The sequence below is a fragment of the Camelina sativa genome, chromosome 3 (assembly GCF_030686135.1).
Source record: "Camelina sativa cultivar CO46 ecotype springtype chromosome 3, ASM3068613v1".
NCBI classification, from domain to species: Eukaryota; Viridiplantae; Streptophyta; class Magnoliopsida; order Brassicales; family Brassicaceae; genus Camelina; species Camelina sativa.
Genome location: NC_141882.1, coordinates 4,174,455 through 4,200,525, shown reverse-complemented (window position 1 = coordinate 4,200,525; position 26,071 = coordinate 4,174,455). Strand labels below are relative to the sequence as shown.

The window sequence follows — 26,071 nt, the reverse complement described above, 5'->3', positions numbered from 1 at the left end:
TATCTCTAATTCTCTATTAAGAAATTCAATTATTCTTTTTCGATTTGTTTCCTTATTAGTGAACGTTCCAACTATCATTTTTTATTGGGTCAAGAGTAAATTTTAAGATTTCATTTGATAGAATACAACATAATGAATAGGCCATATTAGTAGATAACTATAAATTTTTAAAAATTAAGAAAATGACCATGTGCCAGAAAAATATACATAATTAACTTTTTTGAGCGAGGGAAAAATTCAAAACTGCTCTTAAATCATTTATGAAAACCGTGTCATTTAATTTATAAATCATGCTATACTAAAAAACATATCGTTTGGAGAAATAACGTGTTTTTAGCATTAAAATTATATTTTCGGAAGAAACTATATGTAATTTTTAATAAATAACATGTAATACAAGAAAACAACATGCTAAAGAAGGAAGTTGTTTGCTATCAAGTGTAGTTTTAAAGAAGTAGCGTATTACAAAAAAATGACGGCATTAAAAAAACATGATGACGGAGATCCCAAAAAAGATTAAAATCCATCAAAAAAAAAAAAAAAAATTGACCCTTCTGACATGGGTATTGTAGACTAAAGTTAGTTTGTTAATATTTTTTGAATCCTATAGTCATTTAGTATGTATAGTCTATTGAATATCTGGTGACACAATAAACAATTAACCATACCGAAGCAAGTAGACTACAAGTGAAAAATAGTTTCAAACTTCTTTTTTTCTGTTGGTTGATTGGGTTTCAAATTTTTAGGCTGTAAAACGTAAAAATATGATTAATAGAAATCGAATGATATTAAGATCGTTTCTTTAGTCAAAATGTATGTCTGAATCTGGAATCTGTTGACGATATTTTGACAAGTTGTTTTTAACTTTTAGTTAGAACCCTAAAGAAAAAAATTGATTTAAACATTTGTTAACTACTTTTTAGACGCAGAAGCAAACATAACAGTATCGTCTATATATACCTTGCGAGATATTTATTTATTTTTGTAAACAAAATAGTAAATAAAATATAACTAGTTCATGCTTCCATTGTTTTATCAAGGGTTTAAACTTAAGTTACATTGCATGTTGCAAAAGTCGTGACCAGTTGTGCCTGACCAACAATGTTCTAAATGTTTGCAGCACCAACAATGAGGTACCATAGCATGGCATGGGCCAGGGTAACACTCTTCAATGACGTTTTGGGAGTTCGGTCCCTCAATCTCTCTAACCTCCATCCTCATCCCTACACATATCGATCGATTTGATTTTAAACAGTAAACACAAACCAAACTTTGAGAATAAATAAGAAAGGAAAGACATTCGAATAAATGTTTATATCAGAAAAACTTATGCGTACACTTATGCATAGCAACGAGGGTGAACATGAGTATTGATAATAGAGCTATATGTGATAATTTCATGGTTTGGCTGTGTGTTGTGATATTTTTTTCTTATTGAGTTGTTGTAATTTATACACACAACTTAATCATATACAAAGCTAATATTTATATAGCCATAGAGGATACCTGTTGAAATATTAATATGCATAGATTTAGGTAAAACAAAAGTTGTATAGGATCTTCCCACAGCCAGTAAAGTCTTTACAGCGTATGAATCGTATCAGTTAGGCTTTACTAAGCAAATTTAAAGTCACACTGACTAAAGACAGAAAATATTTCTTCTTTTTTGTTTTTTTGTTGGAGAATATAAATACATTATTCAACTTAAATTTAACTAGCTAAAAATAGTAATAAGAAAATCCAAATAATTGTGTCATTAGTTTACGTTTGTCACGTAAACAAGCTTTATTTTCCGAAGGAATTTATCTGTCTGTCAAGTATACACAAAAAGAAGTGAAATGAAACATTATTACATTATTGGATTTTCCTACATAAAAATAAAAAACAAACAACCTCTTTCAATGGAAAATGCTTCAATCGAGACTATACACCAAAGTTCATAAATCAGCATTGTCCAAACCCAAAAATTACTCGCAGCTGGATTCCTACTCAAATAACAGAAGCTTAAACTTGAAGAGCAGAAGCGATGGAGCCAGCCAGGCTAAGAACTTCAAAAGGAGGTTTATTCATCACCTCTTTCACAGTCAACCCACACGAGTCTGTGATCCAGAAATAGCTCAAACCTTCCGCGGGATCACCTGCACCACCGAAAGACAAAATACAAGATTTTAAGTATGTCGCAAAGAAACAGAACATGATCCTGCTTAGACTGAGTCAAAACATTTGTATAATAGTTGTAACCTTTAGTGTCAAGCTTGAAACGATTCCATGAACTCTTGGGGAAGATCCCGTGTGTTACATATGCGCTAATTTTCGCTGCTCCATGTGCAGCTAAGACTTTCTGAAGGGAACAAGAATTAGTGGTTAGTTAAAGAATAAGTGCGAACACTTTTGAGAGTTGAATCTGAGTACAGAACCTGGCATTCAATTAGTGTGCCACCCGACTGAACCAAATCATCGACAATCACAACGTGCCTTCCTTCAGCGTCTCCCTCTTTAATACGCACTATTCGTTTGTCTCCCATTCTTACCTTGTTGCAAACAATCTGAAAGACAAAGAGGATAACTTGGTAAGTCAAATTAATGTTCAGAGTTGCTGTTCAAGACTGGATGATGCAATGCTTGTTTGGAGTTAAAACGGTCCACACTATAAGATGCTAATGAATGGGGCCAAAGGCGAGACGTTCTGTGTATTACCGTTGGATAATGTTGGAGTTGTTTGTGGAAACGTTTCCATGCTCCATCATCTGGGAATGCAATAGATATCTGAAGCAAATGAAGAACAGCAACCAAAAATGAATCGCATCTTGTTAATATCTACTCTACATGATAGAATTGTGACAACCAAAGGGAAAGAGACTTACATTATCGGAATCAGGTAAACTCTGGAGTCTGCTCTTGAGCAATGGTATACCACTTTCAAAGCAAGGAAGTATAGTATCGCCAAAGTAGAATCTTTCCTACAAAATCCAAACAGAAAACAGGCAAAACCTAGATGAAACCATCGAGACAAAGAACAAAAAAAAAAAGAGAAGTCATGAGCATTGACCAGAACTGTAAATAAAGACCTGCAAGGCATGTATATCAAAGGTAACTAAGCTAGTCGGTCCTCCTCTAGAAGCCGGTATATTTGAGAGTATCCTAGCGAGAGTAAAAGCAGTCGCCACATCTCCTTCATCTTCCATTCTCTCAGAAGTTCCAGTGGGGAAGAAAGGAAGAACAAGTGTAAACGAAGAAACGAAAAGCTTAGGTAGAGCATAAATAACCGAGAGCTGCTCGAAGATCACAGCAGGTGAACTGAACGAAGCCAAGAAAGCAACGTGCTGCCCACGAATGCCTTGAGCATTTTGTATGAACAAATTAGGGAACCCATCATCAAATTTCCTAAAAAACAAGAAACAATGATTGTGATTACTTTAGTGATCAAGAACCTAAAACCTCTTCCAACTAATTTGAATCAGCTTAAAGGTCTCGACTTTACAGAACTAACTCATCTCAAGGTCTCGAATTTGAACTCGCATTGTCAAAAAATCAATTTTTTGAAAACCAAACCCATGAATCTGGAATGAATTAGATAGAGAGATGAGAGGGTTTTAATTACTTCCAATTGATGCTTCGTAGCTCGATGCAATCAGATTGAGATACAATTCTCTCGGCGAGATCTCTAGTCTCGTCGCTGTGGAAGAGACAGACGCGCTTGGAACACTTGGCACCTGATTCCGACGCCGCCGCGGCCGCCATGGATATTGAAGATGAATTCGGATTGATTAGGCTGATGGGATCTCCATTGGATAAGAAATCGAGGCTCCGGTGACCCGACGACTGGTTCTCTAAGCTTCTGACTCCGCACTTCACGCAGCGATTACCGACTGTAGCAGTTTTGAAGTTAAGCAAAAACGGAGACAAAGAAGACGATAACGACGAGGAAAAAGAAGAGCTAAAATGAGGAAGGGAGAGTGAAGCAGCGGTGGTTGCATTCGCCGGAGAAATAGCCGCCATTACCGAACACGAAGGGTCAAAATTACGAATTTTCCGGCGGATATCTTCAAATTAATTAACGAATTTTTTTTTTTTTTTTTTTTTAGGGGTTTTATAAGAAAAATCAGACATGTGGCGAAGACTATACTGAATGACATAAACACCCCTATCTGTCAAACGGGGCACGTTATAAAAGTTGTTGGATAATTTCGGTTTAATTTACCTTAAGTAGTTAACCATCGGTTCGGTTCGAGTTTTTGATTTTATCCGAATACCGAAACGAAACTCGGTTCAGGATTGCTCCAACCTGAATGTTAAGTACAATATAAACAGAAAACTAAACGGTTTGTATTGGTTTAGTTGTAAAGGGAGATTCGGTTAATTTCCGGTTCAAGAGGACAAATTTGGGAAGATATACGCGCCGGCTATGAGGAAAAAGAAAATGTGTTAGTTGTAAGTTGAAAGTTGAAACTAAAAAAAGCATTATAATTTAGAAGTTTCAAACTATCAAAATAGTATTCTTTAACTAGTATTATTCCATTGGTTAACAAGAAGAGGCTGCTACAAATATGTATATTTTATTTCGTGCACTAAAATAATGGTTTACGAAAACTGAAATTCAGAAGACTACTTAGTAAATGTCAATCTAAGATAGGCAAACTCGAGCTAGAGTAATCACAAAATTGGTCGTTGGTGCACTCCAAAAAAAAAAAAGACACCGACCAAAAACCTCTCTATTACAAATGTTTTGAGAGGGTGCAAAAGAAGAATGACTTTGAGCATCGACGTTGGAATCTATACTTGACCGGCGGTGATTAGTAGAAAGGTCAAAACATAGGACCGTCCAATTGAAGTCTGAATCTCACACACTCAACGACTCTTTCCATCTCGTTACTCCATTTATTATTACTTGCATCTAAAAGGATATATTTATTACTCTTTCTGTTCATATATTTCTTTTTTTTTCTGATAATTACTAGTATATATAAACCATTAAATAATAGTATTCCTTGTGGAAAAAAAAAACATAAAATGGGGAAATCATTTTAATCTACAAATTAATTTATTAGTAACAAAATAAAAAATCTCAAAACATTAATCAATTAGAAACAGGAGTATATACAAGAAACTAATACATATACGACTATATATAAATAGATGTGTAAAAATGTAAATGCCTATGAACTATACAAGTATTAAATACAAATTGTTATTTTAAATTCACCTAGCCTATTATTAGCTCACGCGTTTCCTCGGGTTCCCTATTTTCAATTTCTCATTTAAAACTCATTTTTGTTTATCTCTTCACGGGCTCTCTTCATATGAGCTCTTCTTTCTTGAACAGATATACTCCCATTTCGTTTTCATTTGACTATATCGTTTTACAATGATACATAAGACCATGGAACTTAAACATTGATACAACTGAGAAGCAAATTGAGTTATGTATAAAGAAACTAAATAGAGTTACATTAAATTCACCTAGCTAAATTTTCAAAATTTTAAATTTATAGGTCATTTTCATGCATGATACATATGATGCAGCAACTTTAATTGCATTTGAGCTTTATTTTATAGTGAAACCAACAAATTTATTAAGCTTATAAACTGTAAATATGATCCTAGTTTCGTAAATGATTTTAAATTCATTATAATAATATAATATAATTTCTAAAAATAGAAAACATCATAGACGAGTTTTTTATGCATGATTTGGGCCATTTGGCCACGTAGCTGAAGGAGATATGTACACTTCGCCGGATAAGATGATGGTTTTCACGTTTGTTAATATGGGCGTGTTAGGACAAACAAAATGCTGAAACCAATACTGAGTGAGACAAACAAAAAGAAAGAGAAAAAGAGTTTTTGTTTATCCATTATAGAGTTTCCAATGATTTTCTAAAATCCTTGATTTATCTTTTCAAACATATCAAAACTACGTTTTTAACTTCAGTCATATAAGAATCGATCGAGTTCACATATTTTGTATTTGTGTTCCGAAGACATGCATCAACTGTTTACTTGAATAAGCTCATATCTATAGTTTATAAGCTTTTTAAGAAGTTGGCTCCAACAAAGAGAAACCTCAAATGCAATATTTAAAGTAACCTGCAGGCTGCATGATCTAGCCCTAATAAAAATGACCTAGAAATTTAAAATTTGAAAACTTTAGGAATCGTTTGCTTACTTCTCTCATGCTCCTTTATTCCCTCCAAGTACTCTGCCCTCACTCATCAGTAAACAAGTAATAAATATGATGAGTATTTTTAAAAGTAAAAACGTACAACTCTATATCACTGTCTTTCTATAATTCTAAATTGTTTCGGTCCAATAATTAAATTTGAAAATATAAAAAACAAACAACCTTATTAATAATTTGTATTCATAAAAAGAGGAAAATTACCGAACTGAATCGACACCACTGCCGATCTGATGTAATTAATACTCTGTTGACTATAAAACCATCCTCTGAGAAAAAATGTCCCCTTCACTTCATACTCGCCACCAAAGTTCACCACACAATAAAAGTAACTTATTTTTAAAAAGAGAGAGAGAACAAAACGTCTCACTCAATCCCTCCCTCCACACATCGATCCTTAACAAATCCCCTGTTTTCTCCACTTCACATCCGAGAGAAGAAGTCATGGGAATATCAAACAAACCTCACCACCACCAACTCGAAGGAGGTGAGATACGAGAAACTACCGACGGTAAAAAATGGGTCATCGCTGGAATTACCTCACGTTCGCCGCTCAAGCAGATTAATCTATCCCCAGGTGTCACAGTCACCGAAACAGAGGATCAAGATCAGTGTCCTACAACACCTACGGCTGTTTCCTTCAGAATTCCAAGGGTTCCGCCGTGTCCAGCAGCGCCAAGGAAGCGTAAGCCGTCGTCTAAATGCAGTTACGGCGCCGCCACTAGAGATTTCTTCTCTCCACCTGACCTCGAAACCGTTTTCATTCAGAGAGCTAGTTAACTCTGTTTTCACAACTCTCTGAGCTCTTTCTCTCTCTCTCTTTCTAACCTTTTCTAGGGTTTCAAATCATAGGATAATATCTTCTCTCTGTTTTAGCTTAAATTCTCGATTCTGGTTCAGCACTTAGGCTCTTGAACTAAGAAACTAAATTTACTCTATTTGCTTCTCAGTTGTATCAATGTTAGGAGTTAGTGTTTCATGTTTATGTACATATCTTCTCCTCCTGTTTTCACTAGAATTTATGTATATGATTTATAGCTTTATTTCCATTTACATTTTTTTAAAAATTTCTAGTTATTTTTAGTCATTCTTTAATTTAGCACTCAAAATCATTTGAAAAAAGAAACTAAAAAATCTGTTTCTTTCTCAATATATATATATATATACATGTCATTCTTTCTCAATATAGTTATATGTTCATGGAAGTTTGAGATGATATTAACAATCACTAACAATATGGTTCACAGATCAAAAGTTTTACACTTTATCTACCTTTTTGCTTACTTTTATCTCCATCTTTCTTTTTTTTTTGACAAAAACTCTTTACAAATAAAAAGGAATCTTTCTTCTTTGTTTAAAAACTAAAGAATCTGTTTTTATTCATTTCTAAAATGGTTGGAAACTTGAAAGAATGCAACCTCTTCATTTTATCGCAAAATTTTTCCACCACTTGGAATGTTCTAACAGTTGTATATGTACATGATAATGCATGCATTTATTGTTTACATCATTCGCATAATCTAGGACATGGTTGGAGAATTTTTGTTAAAGAAGCTTTTCTTTTGTTATACATCAAAAACTTTATTTGGGGGTGGCATCTAATCGGTTTTCCTGTTTTTTCTTTGTTTTATCTCATTCCAAAAAATTTAATGAACTGAGTAAGATATGTTTAATTTTCACTTTTAAACAGTTTTATAAAACACAACTATAACAATTTTCAAACTGTATCTGTCAATCTGTCATTTTAAATTTGATCTGCTTTAAAAATATTTGTCGACCTGTTTGGAGTTCTTTATCTTTTGTTTAACTTATGCATAAAAATGTATGCAATTACGTTGGTAATATTTTAAATGCGCCAGAAATAAAATAAAGGATTTTTTAATATGCATCAAACATCATTCGATGATAAGTGACAGCCACCGACGACGCAAGTGGAATCCTAGAAAAGAATACGCCAAAAAGTTTTTTAGTTCTGTTCTCATTGTATCAAAATTTCCAAATTTTGGAAGTTTTCGATCGGTTTTGAAATAGTATTATTTTTGTCTTCTTTTCCGTCGAATAATATTATTTTTGTCTAAATAACTATTATCGTACTATACTATAATATCATTATATTTTTTAGTTTTTTTTTTGTGGTTTTCCTTATTTTAATTTGTGTATATGATGTTACGAATATGCGAATATAGTCTCTTCCTTGGTAGCATGATTGTACATAATGCTGTGGTTTGAAATTTTGAATGTGATCAATAATTATACGGCCCATTTGTCAGGTTAAACCACATCTATATTAACGTACAGTATTATACTACGGAATCTTATTGTAGTAGTATATATGCTTACAAAGGTTAACCTTTTTATCAATAGAAAAGAAAAAGAGATTAGTAATATTATAAGTGGCGAAGTAGCAATCTATTCATGTAAAAGAACAAGCCTTTTCTTGTGAGTGGATTAATTAGCAGTTGATTTACCTCTTGAAGTTTTTCCCCATATTTTGGATAAAAATTGAGTGCCTCCATGTTGTGGTACACGGTGTGTGCACACGTCAGAATCTTCCCATAAGTGCTTATGATAATTCGAGCACCAAAACAACCTACAATATGTAAGCCAAAGTAAAAAAAAACTTAGCGATTACAATTAATATTAGTATTATTGACTATATATGAAGTATACCTTTCGGTTGTTTCCAGATTGACAACGGAAGTAATGATGCGCCGAGCAAGCTTGGAGAAATTTTTTAACCCGAAAGGTGAAAATGGTTGGCGGTCTTCTATTAAGTAAAATATATAGCAGATAATAAAAAATATTAACAGATCGATGAGAAAAATGCTGAAAAAAAAAAAGAAACAAATAAGTAGTAGAGAGAAAACCTTGGATGATCAAGTCCTCATCTGGAAGTGAGATCTACTGCCGTATAGTAGGAGGATGGAGGAAAAAGAGATTTCATCGGAAGGATCATCAATGCCGTCAGACAAAAATCGCCGGGGAATGGAAGTGGGAGCTGTGGATAAGGATGTACACAATCCTTAATCTACGCAAAGTAAATATTATACGTTAGATTGTGATGTTTTAGTTAAAACACAGTCTTACAGATGTCTTAATTAAATTTGTATTTAATTTTACGGATAACTCCTAAATCTGATTGTCATTATGACATGTAGTAATCTCATCCAACTTACTATAAAATATGATTAGTGAGAGTAATTATTATTTAGTAGATAAGAGATCTCGTCGAAACGACGCCAAATGAAGAAAAAGTATCACCTAAACGACGTCAAAGCTAGAAAGAAGAAAAGTCTCGTCAATATGACAAAGTTTGAAAGTGAATTACTGCTCCTCAGTATTAGTGTAAAATGTATTACTTATTTCTTTTATGTATTTCTCCTCTCCTCCTTGTTGACTGAACAAATAATGTATATCCAACATCCTTACAGTTAAAAAAAAAATTAAAAGAAAACAAATGAATGAAGGTTACCTTTTAAAAGAAAGCATATATGGAGAATCACATTGAAATAGGTGCTAATTATTGGACTCCACATGGTTAAAGATCCCATAATTTGGCGATCCCAGTGCGTTGTACTTGAAATAGCCGATACTTCATTTAACCTCATCCTTCAAAAACTGAAAATTGTACTATTATAAAGTTATTTTAGTGCGAGTTTTAAGTATAATTATTGCAAAAAAAGAAATGAAAATGAGTAATATCATTAGATCGTAGAAAGAAATTGATCAGTAAATTAATCGGTGAAGATTTCAAACTGCATTGACACTTGGCATATTTGTCTAGACACGTGGTTTACCCAACAATTCAATAGTTCATGTTGGATAATGCAACTTATCCGTAGAAGAAGCAGTTATAGCGACGTGAAAGCAAAAAAAAAAAGAAAAAAAAAAAACTGACCAAATTCAGAGGAATTATTACAAAATTTCTATGCGTCTTTGGTTACAAACTACATCTAATTTGAGTTAATAACCTTTTCTCTGCAACAAAAGCTTTGTTATGTTGTATACATTTCCTGTTTTATATTTTACTAGATTTTATGCCAAACATTTCCCAAGAAAAGAACAACATATACATGCAACGACATGTTTGTACACAGATTAAAACAATAGGGAACAAATGGAGTAAATTTCATATATAATATTAGCCACAATTATATATGGATCTTTCCGTCTTCATAACTTCAAAAAGGAAATTATTAAAACTTTCACCTAGCTATTTGCTCGCCATGTTCAACCTGTTGTCTGTTTGACGAACCATATATGAAATTCTTTCTTTCATCCCAAATGTGGTTTAGTTGTCTAATTCAAATTGGATGTAAAAAGTCTAACAAAGTGTTTATGTCCAGAGAAGTTTGAAGAGTATAAACGCAAGTCATTTCGCAAAAAAATTTGTTTGTGTTTCTTTTCATGTCTTTTTGGTTTGTTAACTATATATGATGATTCGGATCTTGGCCTTAATCTCCCAACGGCTCAAAATCAGCTTTTACTAATATTTTTTGACATTGTGTAAAGCATATTTTTTCGCCGGGCATCAAACTAGCAGCACAACAGAACCAACCATTGGGTTTAACAACTAGGCCACCATATCCGGTGATTAAAACAAATGCATTAACCAGAGTGCATGGACAGAAAAAACGTGGAAACATACAAGGAACGCACAACTACTCAAAGAAAGAAGTCAACAACAACGTAGCATGCACTTGTCGAGTGAGCTTTTGTCGTTTCTTGTAGTTGAAATTTCTAAAATGTTCCTTTCTTTTTGTTAGATAAGTTTTTTCTTATGTGAAAGTTGTTAAATAAGTTACTTTAATAAACCATATTTACTTTCATTTTTCGTTTGATTTCTAATGTTTTTCTTAGTTGTATGTTTCTTCCGTTTGTAATGTCTTTTTTCTACTAATGATACCATCAACAATGAGATCCGATACATTTTTTTTTTTTTTTTTTTTTTTTGTAAAAATGTGAATTTTCATTTATGAAAATAAATTGTAATGTTTACAATAGCTTGGAATACAAAAAACCAGTCCTTGCCCAAAAAAATAAAAACAAGAAGTGATTAAAGCAAGTGATCGTATCCTCAACAAAGCACTAGATGAACCTGAGCCAGCTTTGCATTAGGTGGTTAAACTTTCTTTGGTGCCTCTTTGCTAAGATGGCATCTCGGACCTGTCTGTCTAGCTTCTTGAAAAGAACATGTACAGGCGTGATAACATTGTTATGATACCGGTTATTCCTCTCAGTCCATATTGTATAGATGACTGTTTGTGATACTAGTCTCCTCACGGTTTGAGTGCTTGTTGAATCCTTAATATCTAACCAAGCTGAGAAAGCTTCCCATGTGTGGAAAACGAATGATCTGTACCCTAATCTCCGAGTTGCTTCCACCCATAGATCCTCACTGAACTCACAATGCAAGAACAGATGATCCCTCGTTTCAGAGTGAATACCACAAATGCAGCAGGTTGTATCAATTTGCATACCCCAACTAGCCAGTCGGGTTCTAGTAGGAATCATGTTAAGAAAAACTATCCACATCATGAAAGCGTGTCTTGGAATAGCACCCTTGTACCAGACTTGCGAAGCCCAGGATAGAGGTTGTTGTCTATGTCGAATTGCTTCCCAAGTCTTCTTGGTACTAAACGCTTCTAAATCAATATCCTCTATCCTCCAGAAGTAAGAATCATCAACAATGCTTGAAGCTGGGAGATGTAATGTTGTCAAATGAAAATGAAGGAGTTCCGCCTGTGGTGAACGAGCAGGGCGAAGCCTCCAACCTGTCATAGAGCAAGCATTGGCAACAGAACCTTTTAGAGGAATACCTGTTTGGGCTGGTTCCGAGTCTCCAAGGAAATCTATAAGCGGTCCAAAAGGTGTCCACCAATCAAACCAGAAACTAGCTTTGATACCAGAACCTACATTGCAGCGAATGAAGCGTCTGGCGAGTGGTCGAAGATGAAGGAGAGATTTCCAGGTCCAAGAGGTAGTCTTCTTTTCATCAATTGACCAGAAGACAGAATCTTTTATCTTGTTGTTTCTTATCCAGTCAGCCCACAAAGAGTCCCTAGCCGAGAATAATCTCTAGATCAGCTTCAGACAAAGTGTTTTATTCCATTGAGCAAAGTCACGGAAACCAAGACCCCCTTCATCTTTGGGTAAGCAGAGCGACTTCCAAGCAACTTTTGCAGTTGATTTCTTTGTTATGTCACCATTCCACAGAAACCTTGTGCATAGACTTTCAATGATCTTTACACACTCTTTAGGTAGAATAAACGCCGATGTCCAAAAGGTGACTGTACCATATATTACTGACTTGATAAACTGTACCATATATTACTGACTTGATAAGTTATGTCCTCCCAGCATAGGACAGAGCACGAGCTGACCAACTTTTGCACGATCCTATACATTTTACAAACACGGCCAGCTTAAGTTGGATTTACTTCAATCAGATGACAAAAACGATGACACTGAAATTTCACTGTTTAAGATGGATTCTTTCACCTCTTTTTACTAAATTTGGAAAGCATTACCAAAGATGCGGAACCATAATTTACGTCAATGATTCCAGAATCGTACAATGATACGGAACCAACCATTTTGCTAATTATAATCCATTGACTAAAAACTAATTTTAGCACTTAAAATAACTTACAAAACATTTCTTTCTTTCAGATAATATCATAAAGGGTAAAACTGTCAATTGAAGCAAACATGAGAATCTAATACCTTTATTTCCCACGAATGCGTATGCGATGATGCAGCAGCACCTATCTCTTTAACGGCTAAACAACTGAATATTATAATTCTTTTGGGAAAAAAGAAAGTGAAGAAAGTGGAAAACTTTGAGTTGGACTATGACTTGGACCAAACATAAAATGTGATGTCACTATCCAATAATTATCAACTCCACCTTCGAAGATAAAATAAAATAAAACAAACCTCCTTCTATCTAGTCATCTCTATATATATTAGCCCATTGAGATAAAGATTTCACCCACAAATTTTCAAACTCAAAAACTTGAACCAAAATAGTTCATACCAAAAAAAAAAAAAAAAATCGTCAAGGGAATGAAACCGGCAGAAAAAATGCAGACAAAGCCATTCAAGGAGGAGTCAGAGGAACACCACTTTGGAAAATATCCCCAACAGTTTGTTTAGCTTTGGCCATAAGAAGCGAGAAGACAAGAAAAACAAAAACAAAGCTTTTCTTTTTGATCTTATGGTAACGGCAAAACGGCAAGTCATATATCGGCATCAGGCTCGTGTTCGAGTTCTATTGATTTTGATTTCGGTGGTATGATCGATCTTAAGCTGTTTTAAGATTCGTCTGCTACGGAATCCAATCATCTTTTTTTTAATATTATGTTCAATGAGAAAGAAAATCATAATTTGGGTCGTCTTGTGATGTGTGTTTCTTTAATTTCCAGTGTTTTGGTAATAAAATTGGATTATGTTTGCTCATGATGTCTCTTGATTAATTTTCATGTTTATATGATAGTGAATTTATAATAAGAAATTCTTAAAACTTGTTTTTCTTCTCCTCTCGATCGTGTGTCTCTGGAAATCTTGATTGTCCCTAAAGGCCTAACCTGTTTGTTCCATGGAATTTTTAAAATTATAAAGCTAATTACCATCACCCCAGTCATATATATATGTCATACAAAGCTTCAGTTGCAGATCAATGAAACATCTACATAATGTTCTTGCATTTAAAGGAAGAAATAATTTCACATTACCATAAGAACTTGTAATTTCACATTTAAAGGAAGAAATAAACCATATACTGGCGGAATAAAGAAAAGAAGAGAAACCCATATACTATACAGATACAGTACTAAAACACCTGAACTAAAAGTCAAATATAATATTAACTGTCCCACTGAATTATGATGGTATAATAAAAAATATAGGATTCTATATTGTGAGTTGAATCATACGAATTAATCCTATATATGTTGATAGCGACGATTAATACATGGGTCCCTTAATACATATGTTAAAATATTTTAATGATCAGTTACAGATGTATATATGGATTGTCATTTTCTTTTTGAGTCTTTCTCTAATTCCATTTATATTTGATATTCGTGTACTTCAAATGGAATATTTTTTCGCCAAAAGAAATTGGAATATCGAATTTTTCTATCTAAACGTTTTTGCTAGTAAAGTATTACCTGTCGTTACCATTTTTTCCAATATTTTCAGATTTTTTTCCTATAAATTTTTGCTTAGCATGCAGCCAGCTTTTTGGTAAGTAGCATGCAGCCAGCTTTTAAATTTATATTCTTACTTCTAAAGTATAGACATGCATGCATTCCTAAATGATATTTCTTAATTACTTCTTCTTGAATCGGATTTTCTATACTTCTTTATTGCGTTTACGATGAAGATATGAACAAATTGGCTTAAAAGTTAAAATAGTTTGGTATAAAAATAAAATAAAAACAAGACTAGAAATAAAACTCTATTTAGAAGATTATTCTAATATAATTAGATTATTATCAATATTAAGAAGATCAAGACTAGAAATAAAATAAAACTCATAGTTTGCAGTTACATACAAAACTAGTTTTATGTCCACTAATTAAAGATCTCCTCTCCTATATATAAGATACCTTCTCATTTAATTTCTGGTGTCTCTCTCGAACCAAAATCTCTACTCCCTTTCTCTCTCGTTTCTCCACTCAAAAGTGCAAAATGCAGCCGTCTGGCGATTCAGCAACAGAAGCCTTGGCAGCGACCAAGAAGAAGAAGGAGCGGCCAAGTGTGTCATTTCTTAAGCTCTTCTCCTTTGCTGATTTCTACGATTGCGTTCTGATGGCTCTTGGATCCATTGGTGCTTGCATTCACGGAGCCTCCGTTCCAGTTTTCTTCATCTTCTTCGGCAAACTCATCAACATCATCGGTCTAGCTTATCTCTTCCCGCGAGAAGCTTCTCACAAAGTCGCCAAGGTTAATATATATCCTCCAATTTATCTTTTATATATCCAAGATTTACAGTTAAGAAGTAACATTTTGATGAACACGTATCCTAAAGACTAAAGAGGTTTAAGATTTAATAAATTCAAAATTTTCTTCAAATTTGGTCAAAATGCTATTTAATTCGTATGATGAAAGACAACTTGACTGATCTGTACCGGTCGCTTAAGTTTTATTTCTTTGGTTGTGCAGTACTCGTTGGATTTTGTATATCTAAGTGTGGTGATACTCTTCTCATCATGGATAGGTAAATAACATAATAAAGAATGCATTAATTAAATCAAGGAAACATAATTATTACTATATTTTAAGATAAGACAAAATAAAATAAATGAATGGAAACAGAGGTTGCATGCTGGATGCACACGGGAGAGAGACAAGCGGCGAAGATGAGAAAAGCTTATTTGCGGTCAATGTTAAGTCAAGACATAAGCTTGTTCGACACCGAATCTTCCACCGGAGAAGTTATCTCCGCCATCACCTCCGACATCCTCGTCGTCCGAGACGCTATCTCCGAGAAGGTACGCTAAACCAAAATCAAATCCAGTATTGATTGTGTTTTCGTAGATATACTGGTCTTAGTTATTCCAATCTACTAATTACTTCGTACAATATTTGTGGTTCAAATACAGTAACAAAATTTGTATTTTCCATTGATTTTTGATAGATACATGAATAATATATTTTAATTATGATAAAAAATAATAATACGTAATTATAAAGATACAATGAATTTTATCTATAGTATTCTTTATGTGAAATGAATCTATAATATTATGGATCTTTTAATTTTCCTCAAGCATGCGCTTTTCTTATATTTTGGTTTGTCAAAGTCAATAAGTATTATGGCCTTACTCCAACAATAATAAAAAGATTTTTGCATGCATAATATTTGAATCCGGTTCATGGTGTATGATAACCGGATGACCGGCCGGTATTTTTGTCACAGGTAGGGAATTTCTTGCACTACATAAGCCGGTTCATAGCCGGTTTTGTGATAGGATTTACTAGCGTGTGGCAAATTAGTCTTGTCACTCTCGCTATAGTCCCACTCATCGCTCTCGCTGGCGGAATCTACGCTTTTGTGGGCACTGGACTTATCGCCCGTGTCCGAAAATCATACGTCAAGGCCAACGAGATCGCAGAAGAGGTTTAATTAGTAACTTGTGAAACAAGAAAACTATCTGAATGTGAATTTTTCTTTTGTATATTTGATATCATATAAGTAAATATCTCTGTTTGAATTTAGGTGATCGGGAATGTGAGGACCGTACAAGCCTTCACGGGAGAAGAAAAGGCGGTGAGTTCATATCTAGGAGCTTTGAAGAACACTTACACTTACGGGAGAAAAGCCGGTTTAGCCAAAGGACTAGGACTTGGTTCGATGCACTGTGTCCTGTTTTTATCTTGGGCTTTGCTCATCTGGTTCACTAGCATCATTGTTCACAAGAGAATCGCTAATGGTGGCGAATCTTTCACGACCATGCTCAACGTTGTCATCGCTGGCTTGTAATATAAAACTTCTTAATAACTTGCTCTGCTCATTGCCCTTTTTACTTTAATTTCTTGATCTATGAAGTCTCTGTTTCTGGGGGTTTTGTACAGGTCTCTTGGTCAGGCGGCTCCAGATATTTCCACATTCATACGAGCTAGAGCTGCAGCGTATCCGATTATTCAGATGATTGAACGGAACACGGAGGTGAAAACAGGTCGTAAACTCGGGGAAGTAGTAGGGGACATTCATTTTAAGGACGTGACTTTCACTTACCCGTCTCGCCCTGACGTGGTGATCTTTGACAAGCTAAACCTTGTGATCCCTGCGGGGAAAGTAGTGGCTCTTGTCGGAGGAAGCGGGTCGGGGAAAAGTACCATGATATCGTTAATTGAACGGTTCTACGAGCCTACCCAAGGGGCGGTGATGCTAGACGGTAACGATATCAGATACTTGGATCTTATGTGGCTAAGAGGACATATTGGTCTGGTTAATCAAGAGCCTGCCCTGTTTGCAACCACGATTCGTGAGAACATTATGTATGGTAAAGAAGATGCCACCACTGACGAGATTACCCATGCCGCAAAGCTCACGGAAGCTATTTCATTCATCAACAACCTCCCGGAAGGATTCGAAACCCAGGTCTTGTTAAAAAAGGATAGCTTAGAATACAAGAAATTAAAAAATAGAAACCCTAAATTCTGCTTGCTATTTGGGTGTTAACAGGTAGGTGAGAGAGGGATTCAGCTATCTGGCGGGCAGAAGCAGAGGATCACGATTTCGAGAGAAATAGTGAAGAATCCGTCGATACTCTTACTTGATGAGGCAACAAGCGCCCTAGACGCAGAGTCAGAGAAAAGCGTGCAGGAAGCTTTGGACAGAGTGATGGTTGGGAGGACGACGATCGTGGTGGCTCATAGACTCTCTACCGTAAGAAATGCTGACATCATAGCTGTCGTTGGAGGAGGGAAGATCATCGAGTCTGGAAGCCACAACGAACTCATCTCTAACCCTGATGGAGCTTACTCTTCTCTCCTTCGTATCCAAGAAGCTGCCAACCCTAACTTGAACCACACTCAAGGCTTACCAATCAGGTACCAATTGTACATGCTTATATTTTTTTCCCCCGTATCTCAAACAGACTGAAACTTAAAAAAAAAATATATATACTCTGTTTTTTTTTTGTTTTTGCAGTACAAGCCCCTCGCCGGAACTACCAATAACAAAGACGGACCATTTCTCCATTCATCAAAATGTAAAACAACCGGACACAAGTAGACATGCCAAAGTAACTTTGGGACGTTTATACTCTATGATACGTCCAGACTGGAAGTACGGAATCTGTGGCACATTAGGTTCCTTTGTTGCGGGAGCTCTAATGCCGCTTTTTGCGCTTGGGATCTCAGAGGCTTTAGTATCTTATTACATGGACTGGGATACAACCCAACACGAGGTCAAGAGAATCTCTATCCTCTTCTGTTGTGCCTCCGTCATCACTGTCATCTCACACGCCATTGAGCATACTAGCTTCGGTATTATGGGTGAGCGTCTCACTCTCCGAGTCCGACAGAAGATGTTTTCAGGTACTCACAAACACAAAACCGCGGTCTAAATAAATCATATCATTAGTTGTCTTAACATCGATCGGTTGATCTAAATGTGTGATTGTGTTTCTTCTTGGTTTAGCAATCCTGAGGAATGAAATCGGGTGGTTTGATAAGGTCGATAACACTAGCTCGATGTTGGCCTCGCGGCTTGAAAGTGATGCGGCTTTACTTAAAACCATTGTGGTCGATAGATCGACGATTCTACTAGAGAATTTAGGTCTTGTTGTGACATCTTTCATCATTTCTTTTATACTCAATTGGCGTCTCACTCTTGTTGTCTTGGCCACATACCCCTTGATTATAAGCGGTCATATCAGCGAGGTAAAACTAAGCTTTTTGCCTTCTTTTAAATAAATTTCCGTGGTTGCGTCTATACTTAGTTCTCTTTGGTTGTTGATTAAGTTCTTAATTACTTTATATTTCTTGGTTGCATTTGTTAGAAACTTTTTATGCAAGGCTATGGAGGAAACTTGAGTAAGGCGTATCTAAAGGCTAACATGTTGGCCGGAGAGTCTATTAGCAACATCCGAACCGTGGCAGCCTTTTGTGCTGAGGAGAAGGTTCTAGACCTTTATTCCAAAGAGCTTCTAGAACCTTCTAAACGTTCTTTCAGGCGTGGACAGATGGCCGGGATTTTGTACGGTGTTTCTCAATTCTTCATCTTCTCCTCCTACGGCCTTGCCCTCTGGTATGCATATAAACAGTTCCACACACACAGTATAAGACTGTGAAGATTGAAACTTTATTGAAAGTTAAGATGTTTTTACAGGTACGGATCGATTTTGATGGGGAAAGGATTGTCAACTTTCGAATCTGTGATAAAAACATTCATGGTTTTGATCGTAACGGCGTTAGTGATGGGTGAAGTGTTGGCTCTAGCCCCGGATCTTCTTAAAGGAAACCAGATGGTTGCTTCAGTTTTCGAGCTATTGGACAGAAGAACTAAAGTTGTTGGAGATACTGGCGAGGAGCTAAGTAATGTGGAAGGCAAAATTGAGCTCAAAGATGTTCATTTCAGTTATCCTTCACGGCCTGATGTGACTATTTTCAGTGATTTTAACCTAAAAGTTCGTTCTGGCAAAAGCATGGCGCTAGTGGGACAAAGCGGGTCAGGGAAAAGCTCAGTCCTTTCACTCATTCTCAGATTCTACGATCCTACAGCTGGAATAATCATGATTGACGGTGAGCCAGCTCTTGACACAATAATTTCAATCACAAGAAACTCTGAGTACCACATGCTTCTTGCATCACAAGCCATTTGCTATTTGGTTTGAGTAAGCTGATTTTATTTTTCAACCTCTACAGGACAAGACATCAAGAAGCTGAAACTTGACTCTGTGCGAAGACACATCGGTCTGGTTCAACAAGAACCTGCTCTTTTTGCGACGTCCATCTATGAGAACATCTTGTACGGTAAAGAAGGAGCTTCTGAATCTGAAGTCATGGAAGCAGCTAAGCTTGCAAACGCTCACAGCTTCATCAGTTCTCTCCCGGAAGGTTACTCAACAAAAGTCGGTGAACGAGGCATTCAGATGTCAGGTGGCCAGCGACAGAGGATCGCTATAGCTAGAGCCGTCCTCAAGAATCCAGAGATTCTGCTCCTTGACGAAGCCACAAGCGCCTTGGACGTTGAATCAGAGCGTGTGGTATGTAGGCTTTTCATTAAGATTTAGAGTTTTGCTCGAGATTTTCTACAGAGACTTACAGGTTTATACTAATGTATTGTTAGGTCCAACAAGCATTGGATCAGCTAATGAAGAACCGGACCACCGTGGTGGTAGCTCACCGGCTATCAACAATCAAGAACTCAGATATGATAAGTGTAATACAAGAGGGTAAGATCATACAGCAAGGAAGCCACAGTAGCCTCATTAAGGACAAGAATGGTCCTTACTCTAAACTTATCAGTCTTCAGCGATCAGCAGCAAAGTAATCAATCCTTAGGAGTTATTATTGAATTGTCAAAACTCTTGTTTTTTTTCTTCTTCTACATTTCGATTTATTCGATATGATTATGTCACTCATACTTTATGCTATTCATCTTGATTCATCGGTCTCAATACGGAACCTCTAACCTTAGGTTACTTACAATCATATAAAAAGAAAACAGAGGCAAAAAATTAACAAGAGTAACAACGATTATTGAATCTGAGGAGTACGTACTTTCAGGGAAAGAGAATCGAACCACAAGAGATTTCAAGAAGAAATAGTAAGTAGCTTAGCTTGAGTAATCTTGGAAGACAAAGTAGATAGAATAGAAGCTCTAAAAAGCCAAAGGTGCTGAGAGAGGCTTAGGCTGCTGCTGTGATGTACTCGATTGCCTCCTTGCAGATACCTGTCATAGTTGCTTCTGGACCGTAAACCTCAATGGGAACACCGATTTCATCTCCAAGGGCTCGCATTTTAGCAAGTCCCTTTTGGTAATTTGGTCCTCCTCTCCTCACAAATATATGCATCCTTGCTGCTTTCAGCTTTGATTCCTGTTATAAGAAATATAATCACAAATATGAGAAATTACGTTTTGCTTTTGATCCCTTTTAGTCAGTAATGAATCTGAGAGAAGCTCAAGGTTTCTTGACTTACCTTTTCTTTAAGAGCGCGGATTATGCCATTGAAAGTAGCAGCAACGTCAGTGAAGTTCGCAATTCCGCCTCCAATCACAAGAGCTCTGGTTTTTCCATCAGGGTTAGCTGTAGCACACTGCAGTATTGTATTATTATTAACCAGTCACAGGAAATAAATGCCCTATGGAAGGTGAAAGTAAGTTAAAAATTACATCGATAACGACCCTGGCATACTGCAAGACCTCATCTTCTTTGGGTGCTCCACTGTATTCAGCATAGTTGCCAAGTTCAGATGCATACCCAAGATCTCCAACCTAATTAAATTTGTTTTAATGTTGGACTTGTATAAGGAGAAAAATGAAGAAAGTCTCAGTAATGATTCTGATTCTCAAGGAAAACATACAGTATCAGCATAGATGACACTTGCTCCTCCACCAGCTACCATTGTCCAAATACGTCCCTTGGGATTCAGAACGGTAAACTTCAAAGACGCACTTGTCTGCCACCACAATAGGTGTATATTAAAGAAAGCTATTTACTAGTCACAGAACGATGAAGCAGACAGACGTTTTTTATTATATTAATGGCACAACGATGATACCTTCTCATCCAGTCCATGGATGAAGCTCTCTGTGGGACTCATTACCCTTCCAAATGGCATAGGAAATTCAATGTCGCCCCATCTGCAAGTTCGAAGGCTTAGTTATGTACACATTCTCAAAGTTCTCAAGCACAAAGAGTTGGGAAGTCTGGGAGTCAAACTTACTTTTTAAAGTTTTTAAAGGCGGCAGTATCATCAAGCTCACCCCTCATATCAAGAGGATAAGGACTTCCATCAACTAGAGTGAAAGGATTCATCTCCAAGAAAGTGAAATCAAGATCTACCACACCAAAGGAAATAACAAAAATGCTTAGTTTTTATCACAGTAAAGGAGATTTGATCTGTATGTACGTTCAGCTATCCTGCCATACCTTGGAATAGGGTGAAGATGACTTTGATAAATTCTTCAATTTCAGCCTTTATCTGTGCATGGAATTATGTTTAAAGTATAAGTCACGAGTCCAATTTCTATGCCATGTTCACAACCCTTATAATCCAACTTAAAAGAGTCTGTTACCTCCAAGGGAAGAGTTGCAACAAGAGGTGCACATATATCAGGTGTGAGGGAAGCACCCGTTGGTAGAACTATTGTCTTGACCTGTAGAAATTGGAGTCTCAGCAAAATTTTCATCTTTATGTAGCAAGATACTGAATTAGACATTTGAACAAAAAATGACTTCCAAAATACCTTGTCCCAGTTCTCCTCAATGTCAATTCCTCCACACTCTGAAAAGCTTATGCTGCAGCCAAGTCTATCCGAGACAACATTAAGATAATACTCTTCACTGTGTGGCACAAATGGTTCAACGATGAATGTTGTAATGGGTCCTTTGCATCCACTCATCTCTACCTGCAGATAATAGATAGAAAAAGATTGAGTGAAAATGGTCTACTCAAGAGAATGGCTGAGAAAGCGCAAAACAGAAAAAAATTAACCTCTTTGCCCAAACGCTCTTTAACAAAAGTGGCAACATCAGCAAAATCTAATTTCAAGGCAACCAAACCACTCTTCCCACGCTTTCCAAACAACATATCAGGTTTCACCACCAGCTTCTCGGACGAGAGCCAAGGTTCCTTTTCTACTAGCTCATTTAGATCAGTTGTTTCATTAATCTGCACACATGAAAAAAAAAAAAAAAAAACAACAGTAAACGACATAGATTGAAAGAGATGCTTAACGCAATCACCATAAATGAGGTAACTAGAGAAAAGCTATACACTTTAGACCCATTAGAGACTTAAAATTCGAAGTAAATTGCATAATTGGCAAAATGCTGCAAAACTTAGTAGCTTACTCAAGTACCTAATGTCGGAGAAACCAATGTCCTAAACCCAGATAGCTATTAAAAAAGGAAAAAAAAAAAAAAAAAGGAAGACAAGATCCAAAGGAAACAGAGTTAAACCTGAACGGATCTGATAGGAAGCTCTTTGCCAGAAAGCCTTTTGAAGTGTTCCTTAACCAATCTCTTTGAGTCATACTCTCTGATCTTCTTCCTTGCCATTTCGAAACAAATACTGCAGAAATAGAAACGAAGATCAAAAACCCACCGCGAAACTGATAAATTCTACAGATCCAGAGACAGATCAAACGCGAAATCACTCGTTTCCGAATCAAATCTGAGATGTGAGTATACACTGAAACAAACTCTCAAATTCCAAAGAATTAAACGAGAATGTTCGTTCGTTCATTCACAAACTGGATCAAAACGCCTATGATTGACAAGAAGAGTGGATCATACTTACCGTTGAGAGAATGAGAGGTAGCTAGCTAGCTTCACCACAGGTTGGGGAGAGTTAGTTCAACAACTAGACTCTTCTTCTTCTTTGCCTTTCCATTCTTATGGACCCCTTTATAGTTGCAACTTACAAATCATCATCCTTTATAAAAAATACGGTTAAATACTTTCTTACAGCCAAGATACCAAATATCGAAAAAATAATCCAAGTATTGCTTTAGAAATTGTAAAGATTTAACAAACATTAGGAAGACTTTGCAACTACGCATAAAAAAAAGCTGGTGGATTGTTCAGTTGTTCATTCAATTTCAGAGTATGCTTACCTAACTCGTAGACATACGTTTCAACTTCAACCATTCGATTTGTGTCACATAATATATAATAACCAAGAATAACTAATGATTTTTTTTTCTCATAATTGTTTCACATCTTTACAACAATTGTATTTAAGAGACTTGTTTAATCATAAACAACTTAACAAGAAGACCTACAAATAAACGTTTTGGATTAAATTTTTTTTTTTTTTTGAGATCCCTTTTACACTCTTCTTTCTTCTGGGTAGCCCTCCTATCTATACAGAGGGTTTGACTTTCTAGTTGACTCTGACCAATGACCACCTTTTGACTATAAAAACTTTCACGAGTTGTGACGCTGTAGCAAGTAATACTTCAGCTTTATGATCAAAGCAAAGACTGCAAAGCATGGTATATGCATCACTGCCACTCCCAGGTACCTGCACAAGCATTAGTACAAGGTAAATAACAATGGTCTCTTTTTAGATAGTTGAATTTGATTTTTGCTGGAGATTTTACGCGATACCATACTAAGTGTAGAGAGTTTTATAAACGTACCATAAGGGTGCGTATGGTGAAGACAGATTAAGAAATTGGTATGGCCACCTGCGAAACATGTATAACAAGAACCCTTATAACTCTAAAAAGACATAAGTGGACCATTTCGAGCAGTCAGAAAGTCAGTACATATGTATGAGTCAAACATTTGGGGCCAAAATGATGGAAACTTTTGCCTCTATGAAGATGAGAAAACATAAGAAGTGTGTACCATAAGTTCTTGAAGGCATGGATTATCCACTGGTAAGCCACGTAAATGCAACTCCAAAGTACAAAGTAAGAAATCCTGAACAGTGGGAACCGCTGGATAAGGGAGAACAAAAGATCAATATAAGTGTTTTGATAGAAAGGAGGGAGGTTCTTGTATCTGCAGACTTCAGTTTTGAAGGCTTACCAATGAATTGAGGCTTGCGTCACCGAGGAGAAAAACAGCATTGAGAGAATGCATACAAACATCGAGCTGCAATCAATAAACATATTAATTGATATGCCTTGTCAATAGCGATTGCCAAAGAAATATCAAAGGAATCCAATCTCTAAAAGATGGGAATGTTATCAGAGTCAGAACTTACAAAACTCAGCCTATAACCTTCAGTAAACGGGTAGATTATCGCCCAAAACACAATATCTGTTAGTATAACAGCACCTGCACAAGTCTGCCACAACAGAAAACTTTGTTAGACATTTTGAAGCTTTGAGACGGCATTGTACATACAGTCTTCAACAAGATGATTTGGGAAAAAAAGAACGGACACGTACTTGGAAAAGGATCTGAAAGATGTAAACCCAAAAACCAGCTGTTTCTCTGACGGGTGCTTCTGACTGTGTATTGGGGGATTTTGAAGTGTCTGCCGTCCCATCAAGGGTGAGTGGTGGTCTATAAGTGCCTTGTTCTGCATCACCTATACTTGTATAACTCTCCATGTTTCCACCAGGTTTTTTATTGTAGACGCAGCATCCATAGACAGATAACAAGGAAGCATACTACGAAAAGAAAAGAGTCACGAACTTAGTGCCTAAAACTAAAACTAAGACGGTAACCTCAAAGTTCATCAGAGTTCCCAAGAGATACACCCCAAAGTAGAGTGCGACAAGCGCAAATGTCCATCTGTTACAGCAAAAAGATTGGATCTTTGTCATTAATTTAAAAGAATCAGACATGAGAGAAGGAAGTTAAATGATTTAAACTCACTGAGTATAGAAGTAAAATATGCCACCTCCATCACGCACAACACTGGAGATGAGTATAGACAACATTGCAACAAATGAGAATACTCTAAAGGCAAGCAAAAAAAGAGGGTGGATTCTCTTAAAACATGTGGTCCAAGCTTCGTCTTGGAACAATGTCCCGGGTAGTTCTCGCTGGCCCTCGCGTTGTCTTCTCTTGCCTTCAAATCTCCAAATCAGAATTGCAGCTAAAACTAGTGGCGCTAAGAGGATTAATGCACAGAGGAGAACTCTCCAATTTAACCAGTAACTTAAAGCTGTAGTATCATCAGCCATGGCCAGTCAGTCAGTCAATGAGAGTCCTAAGATTCCACCAAAAGCAATAAAGAACATTATCACTATGAAACATATTAACACTATATCGCGTTGCAAAGAGTGAAGAACGTCTCTGTAACAATCTTAAAGACTTTTGGAATTTAAACTATTCACAATAGTGCAAAATACTGTAAAAGGTTGGACCTTTTTGCACTAACTGACAAAAATAAGTATAATTGGAACAAGAACTTGCGATATAGAACCCACTTTTCCAATAATCTGAATAAAAAATTCCCACAAGCTAAAAAAAACAGAACAAAAAGAGAGATGAATCCTAAAATACAGAGGATTACTTGTAGATTCGAAGACCCTTATGTTTCCAAAAGATTCAAAGGAGACTCTCTTCTACCGCATCCTCTAAACGAAACGAAGATGCTGAGAGCCTCCAGAGAGCATCCAAGACACCAGAAGAAAGAAAGGATAGAACTTTGTTGGCAGAGGAAGATGAAGATTGAAGTTTTTGTCGTGCAGTTTAATTATCCCGATATAAACGGAATCGTCCACAAAAGCGCAATAAACTT

At 36.1% G+C, this 26,071-nt stretch overlaps 6 protein-coding genes and 1 long non-coding RNA gene across 8 annotated transcripts; 2 read left to right on the top strand and 5 right to left on the bottom strand.

The window, feature by feature from the left end:
* Positions 1-932: 932 nt before the first annotated feature.
* Positions 933-1,459, bottom strand: LOC104769311 (uncharacterized). The gene is made up of 2 exons (XR_764356.3): positions 1,338-1,459; positions 933-1,223 (listed from the first exon to the last, which is right to left on the bottom strand). It is a non-coding gene; the product is annotated as an uncharacterized LOC104769311 (long non-coding RNA).
* A 289-nt stretch (positions 1,460-1,748) lies between these two features.
* LOC104769302 (ribose-phosphate pyrophosphokinase 3, chloroplastic) lies at positions 1,749-4,140 on the bottom strand. Its single transcript, XM_010493478.3, has 7 exons — positions 3,602-4,140; positions 3,069-3,384; positions 2,865-2,960; positions 2,698-2,766; positions 2,418-2,546; positions 2,242-2,341; positions 1,749-2,138 (listed from the first exon to the last, which is right to left on the bottom strand). Exons 1-7 carry the CDS (start codon positions 3,997-3,999, stop codon positions 2,005-2,007), a joined length of 1,242 nt encoding a protein of 413 aa, XP_010491780.1. The 5' UTR covers positions 4,000-4,140; the 3' UTR covers positions 1,749-2,004.
* A 2,312-nt stretch (positions 4,141-6,452) lies between these two features.
* LOC104769292 (cyclin-dependent protein kinase inhibitor SMR8) lies at positions 6,453-7,245 on the top strand. Its single transcript, XM_010493465.3, has one exon. The coding sequence runs from the start codon at positions 6,458-6,460 to the stop codon at positions 6,956-6,958; it is 501 nt and encodes a 166-aa protein (XP_010491767.1). The 5' UTR covers positions 6,453-6,457; the 3' UTR covers positions 6,959-7,245.
* A 4,021-nt stretch (positions 7,246-11,266) lies between these two features.
* LOC109130228 (uncharacterized) lies at positions 11,267-12,774 on the bottom strand. The gene is made up of 4 exons (XM_087497043.1): positions 12,709-12,774; positions 12,517-12,577; positions 12,399-12,468; positions 11,267-12,239 (listed from the first exon to the last, which is right to left on the bottom strand). The coding sequence occupies exons 1-4, from the start codon at positions 12,772-12,774 to the stop codon at positions 11,267-11,269; spliced, it is 1,170 nt and encodes a 389-aa protein (XP_087353169.1).
* Positions 12,775-14,696: 1,922 nt separating this feature from the next.
* On the top strand, positions 14,697-20,316 carry LOC104769276 (ABC transporter B family member 10). Its single transcript, XM_010493447.2, has 13 exons — positions 14,697-15,130; positions 15,350-15,404; positions 15,503-15,678; positions 16,107-16,307; positions 16,407-16,666; positions 16,763-17,291; positions 17,376-17,743; positions 17,844-18,232; positions 18,336-18,577; positions 18,697-18,944; positions 19,026-19,438; positions 19,562-19,902; positions 19,986-20,316. The coding sequence occupies exons 1-13, from the start codon at positions 14,876-14,878 to the stop codon at positions 20,187-20,189; spliced, it is 3,681 nt and encodes a 1,226-aa protein (XP_010491749.1). The 5' UTR covers positions 14,697-14,875; the 3' UTR covers positions 20,190-20,316.
* Positions 20,317-20,376: 60 nt separating this feature from the next.
* LOC104769266 (ATP-citrate synthase alpha chain protein 1) lies at positions 20,377-23,618 on the bottom strand. Of its 2 annotated transcripts, XM_087508322.1 has the most exons (13): positions 23,481-23,618; positions 23,165-23,299; positions 22,825-22,936; positions 22,358-22,534; positions 22,110-22,271; positions 21,939-22,019; positions 21,793-21,844; positions 21,587-21,701; positions 21,422-21,503; positions 21,224-21,319; positions 21,033-21,134; positions 20,840-20,956; positions 20,377-20,736 (listed from the first exon to the last, which is right to left on the bottom strand). In XM_087508322.1, the coding sequence occupies exons 3-13, from the start codon at positions 22,921-22,923 to the stop codon at positions 20,548-20,550; spliced, it is 1,272 nt and encodes a 423-aa protein (XP_087364448.1). In that variant the 5' UTR covers positions 22,924-22,936; positions 23,165-23,299; positions 23,481-23,618; the 3' UTR covers positions 20,377-20,547. The 2 variants fall into 2 exon arrangements, with proteins under 2 accessions (XP_087364448.1, XP_087364449.1); XM_087508323.1 differs by lacking the exon at positions 23,481-23,618 and having other exon boundaries at positions 23,056-23,176.
* LOC104769257 (uncharacterized) lies at positions 23,550-26,065 on the bottom strand. Its single transcript, XM_010493425.3, has 9 exons — positions 25,844-26,065; positions 25,201-25,537; positions 25,083-25,116; positions 24,768-24,992; positions 24,581-24,664; positions 24,403-24,468; positions 24,220-24,311; positions 24,009-24,056; positions 23,550-23,890 (listed from the first exon to the last, which is right to left on the bottom strand). The coding sequence occupies exons 2-9, from the start codon at positions 25,509-25,511 to the stop codon at positions 23,794-23,796; spliced, it is 957 nt and encodes a 318-aa protein (XP_010491727.1). The 5' UTR covers positions 25,512-25,537; positions 25,844-26,065; the 3' UTR covers positions 23,550-23,793.
* Between the last annotated feature and the right edge of the window lie 6 nt (positions 26,066-26,071).

Excerpts from the sequence above, each read along its gene's own strand:
- LOC104769276 (XM_010493447.2), top strand. The coding sequence starts at position 14,876 with ATGCAGCCGTCTGGCGATTCAGCAACAGAAGCCTTGGCAGCGACCAAG. Across the intron at positions 18,578-18,696 it reads TAAGCGGTCATATCAGCGAG|AAACTTTTTATGCAAGGCTA; the intron begins GTAAAACTAAGC and ends TGCATTTGTTAG. Across the intron at positions 19,903-19,985 it reads ACGTTGAATCAGAGCGTGTG|GTCCAACAAGCATTGGATCA; the intron begins GTATGTAGGCTT and ends ATGTATTGTTAG.
- LOC104769302 (XM_010493478.3), bottom strand. The coding sequence starts at position 3,999 with ATGGCGGCTATTTCTCCGGCGAATGCAACCACCGCTGCTTCACTCTCC. Across the intron at positions 2,767-2,864 it reads GTTTACCTGATTCCGATAAT|ATATCTATTGCATTCCCAGA; the intron begins GTAAGTCTCTTT and ends CATTTGCTTCAG. Across the intron at positions 2,342-2,417 it reads GCACACTAATTGAATGCCAG|AAAGTCTTAGCTGCACATGG; the intron begins GTTCTGTACTCA and ends TGTTCCCTTCAG.
- LOC104769266 (XM_087508322.1), bottom strand. The coding sequence starts at position 22,923 with ATGGCAAGGAAGAAGATCAGAGAGTATGACTCAAAGAGATTGGTTAAG. Across the intron at positions 22,272-22,357 it reads AAGAGCGTTTGGGCAAAGAG|GTAGAGATGAGTGGATGCAA; the intron begins GTTAATTTTTTT and ends TATTATCTGCAG. Across the intron at positions 20,737-20,839 it reads TCCGCGCTCTTAAAGAAAAG|GAATCAAAGCTGAAAGCAGC; the intron begins GTAAGTCAAGAA and ends TTCTTATAACAG.
- LOC104769257 (XM_010493425.3), bottom strand. The coding sequence starts at position 25,511 with ATGGCTGATGATACTACAGCTTTAAGTTACTGGTTAAATTGGAGAGTT. Across the intron at positions 24,665-24,767 it reads TCTTTCAGATCCTTTTCCAA|ACTTGTGCAGGTGCTGTTAT; the intron begins GTACGTGTCCGT and ends CTGTTGTGGCAG. Across the intron at positions 24,312-24,402 it reads ACGCAAGCCTCAATTCATTG|CGGTTCCCACTGTTCAGGAT; the intron begins GTAAGCCTTCAA and ends TCCCTTATCCAG.
- LOC104769292 (XM_010493465.3), top strand. The coding sequence starts at position 6,458 with ATGTCCCCTTCACTTCATACTCGCCACCAAAGTTCACCACACAATAAA.
- LOC109130228 (XM_087497043.1), bottom strand. The coding sequence starts at position 12,774 with ATGGTTGGTTCCGTATCATTGTACGATTCTGGAATCATTGACGTAAAT. Across the intron at positions 12,578-12,708 it reads ATTATGGTTCCGCATCTTTG|GATCGTGCAAAAGTTGGTCA; the intron begins GTAATGCTTTCC and ends TAAAATGTATAG. Across the intron at positions 12,469-12,516 it reads GGGAGGACATAACTTATCAA|TCACCTTTTGGACATCGGCG; the intron begins GTCAGTAATATA and ends TATATGGTACAG.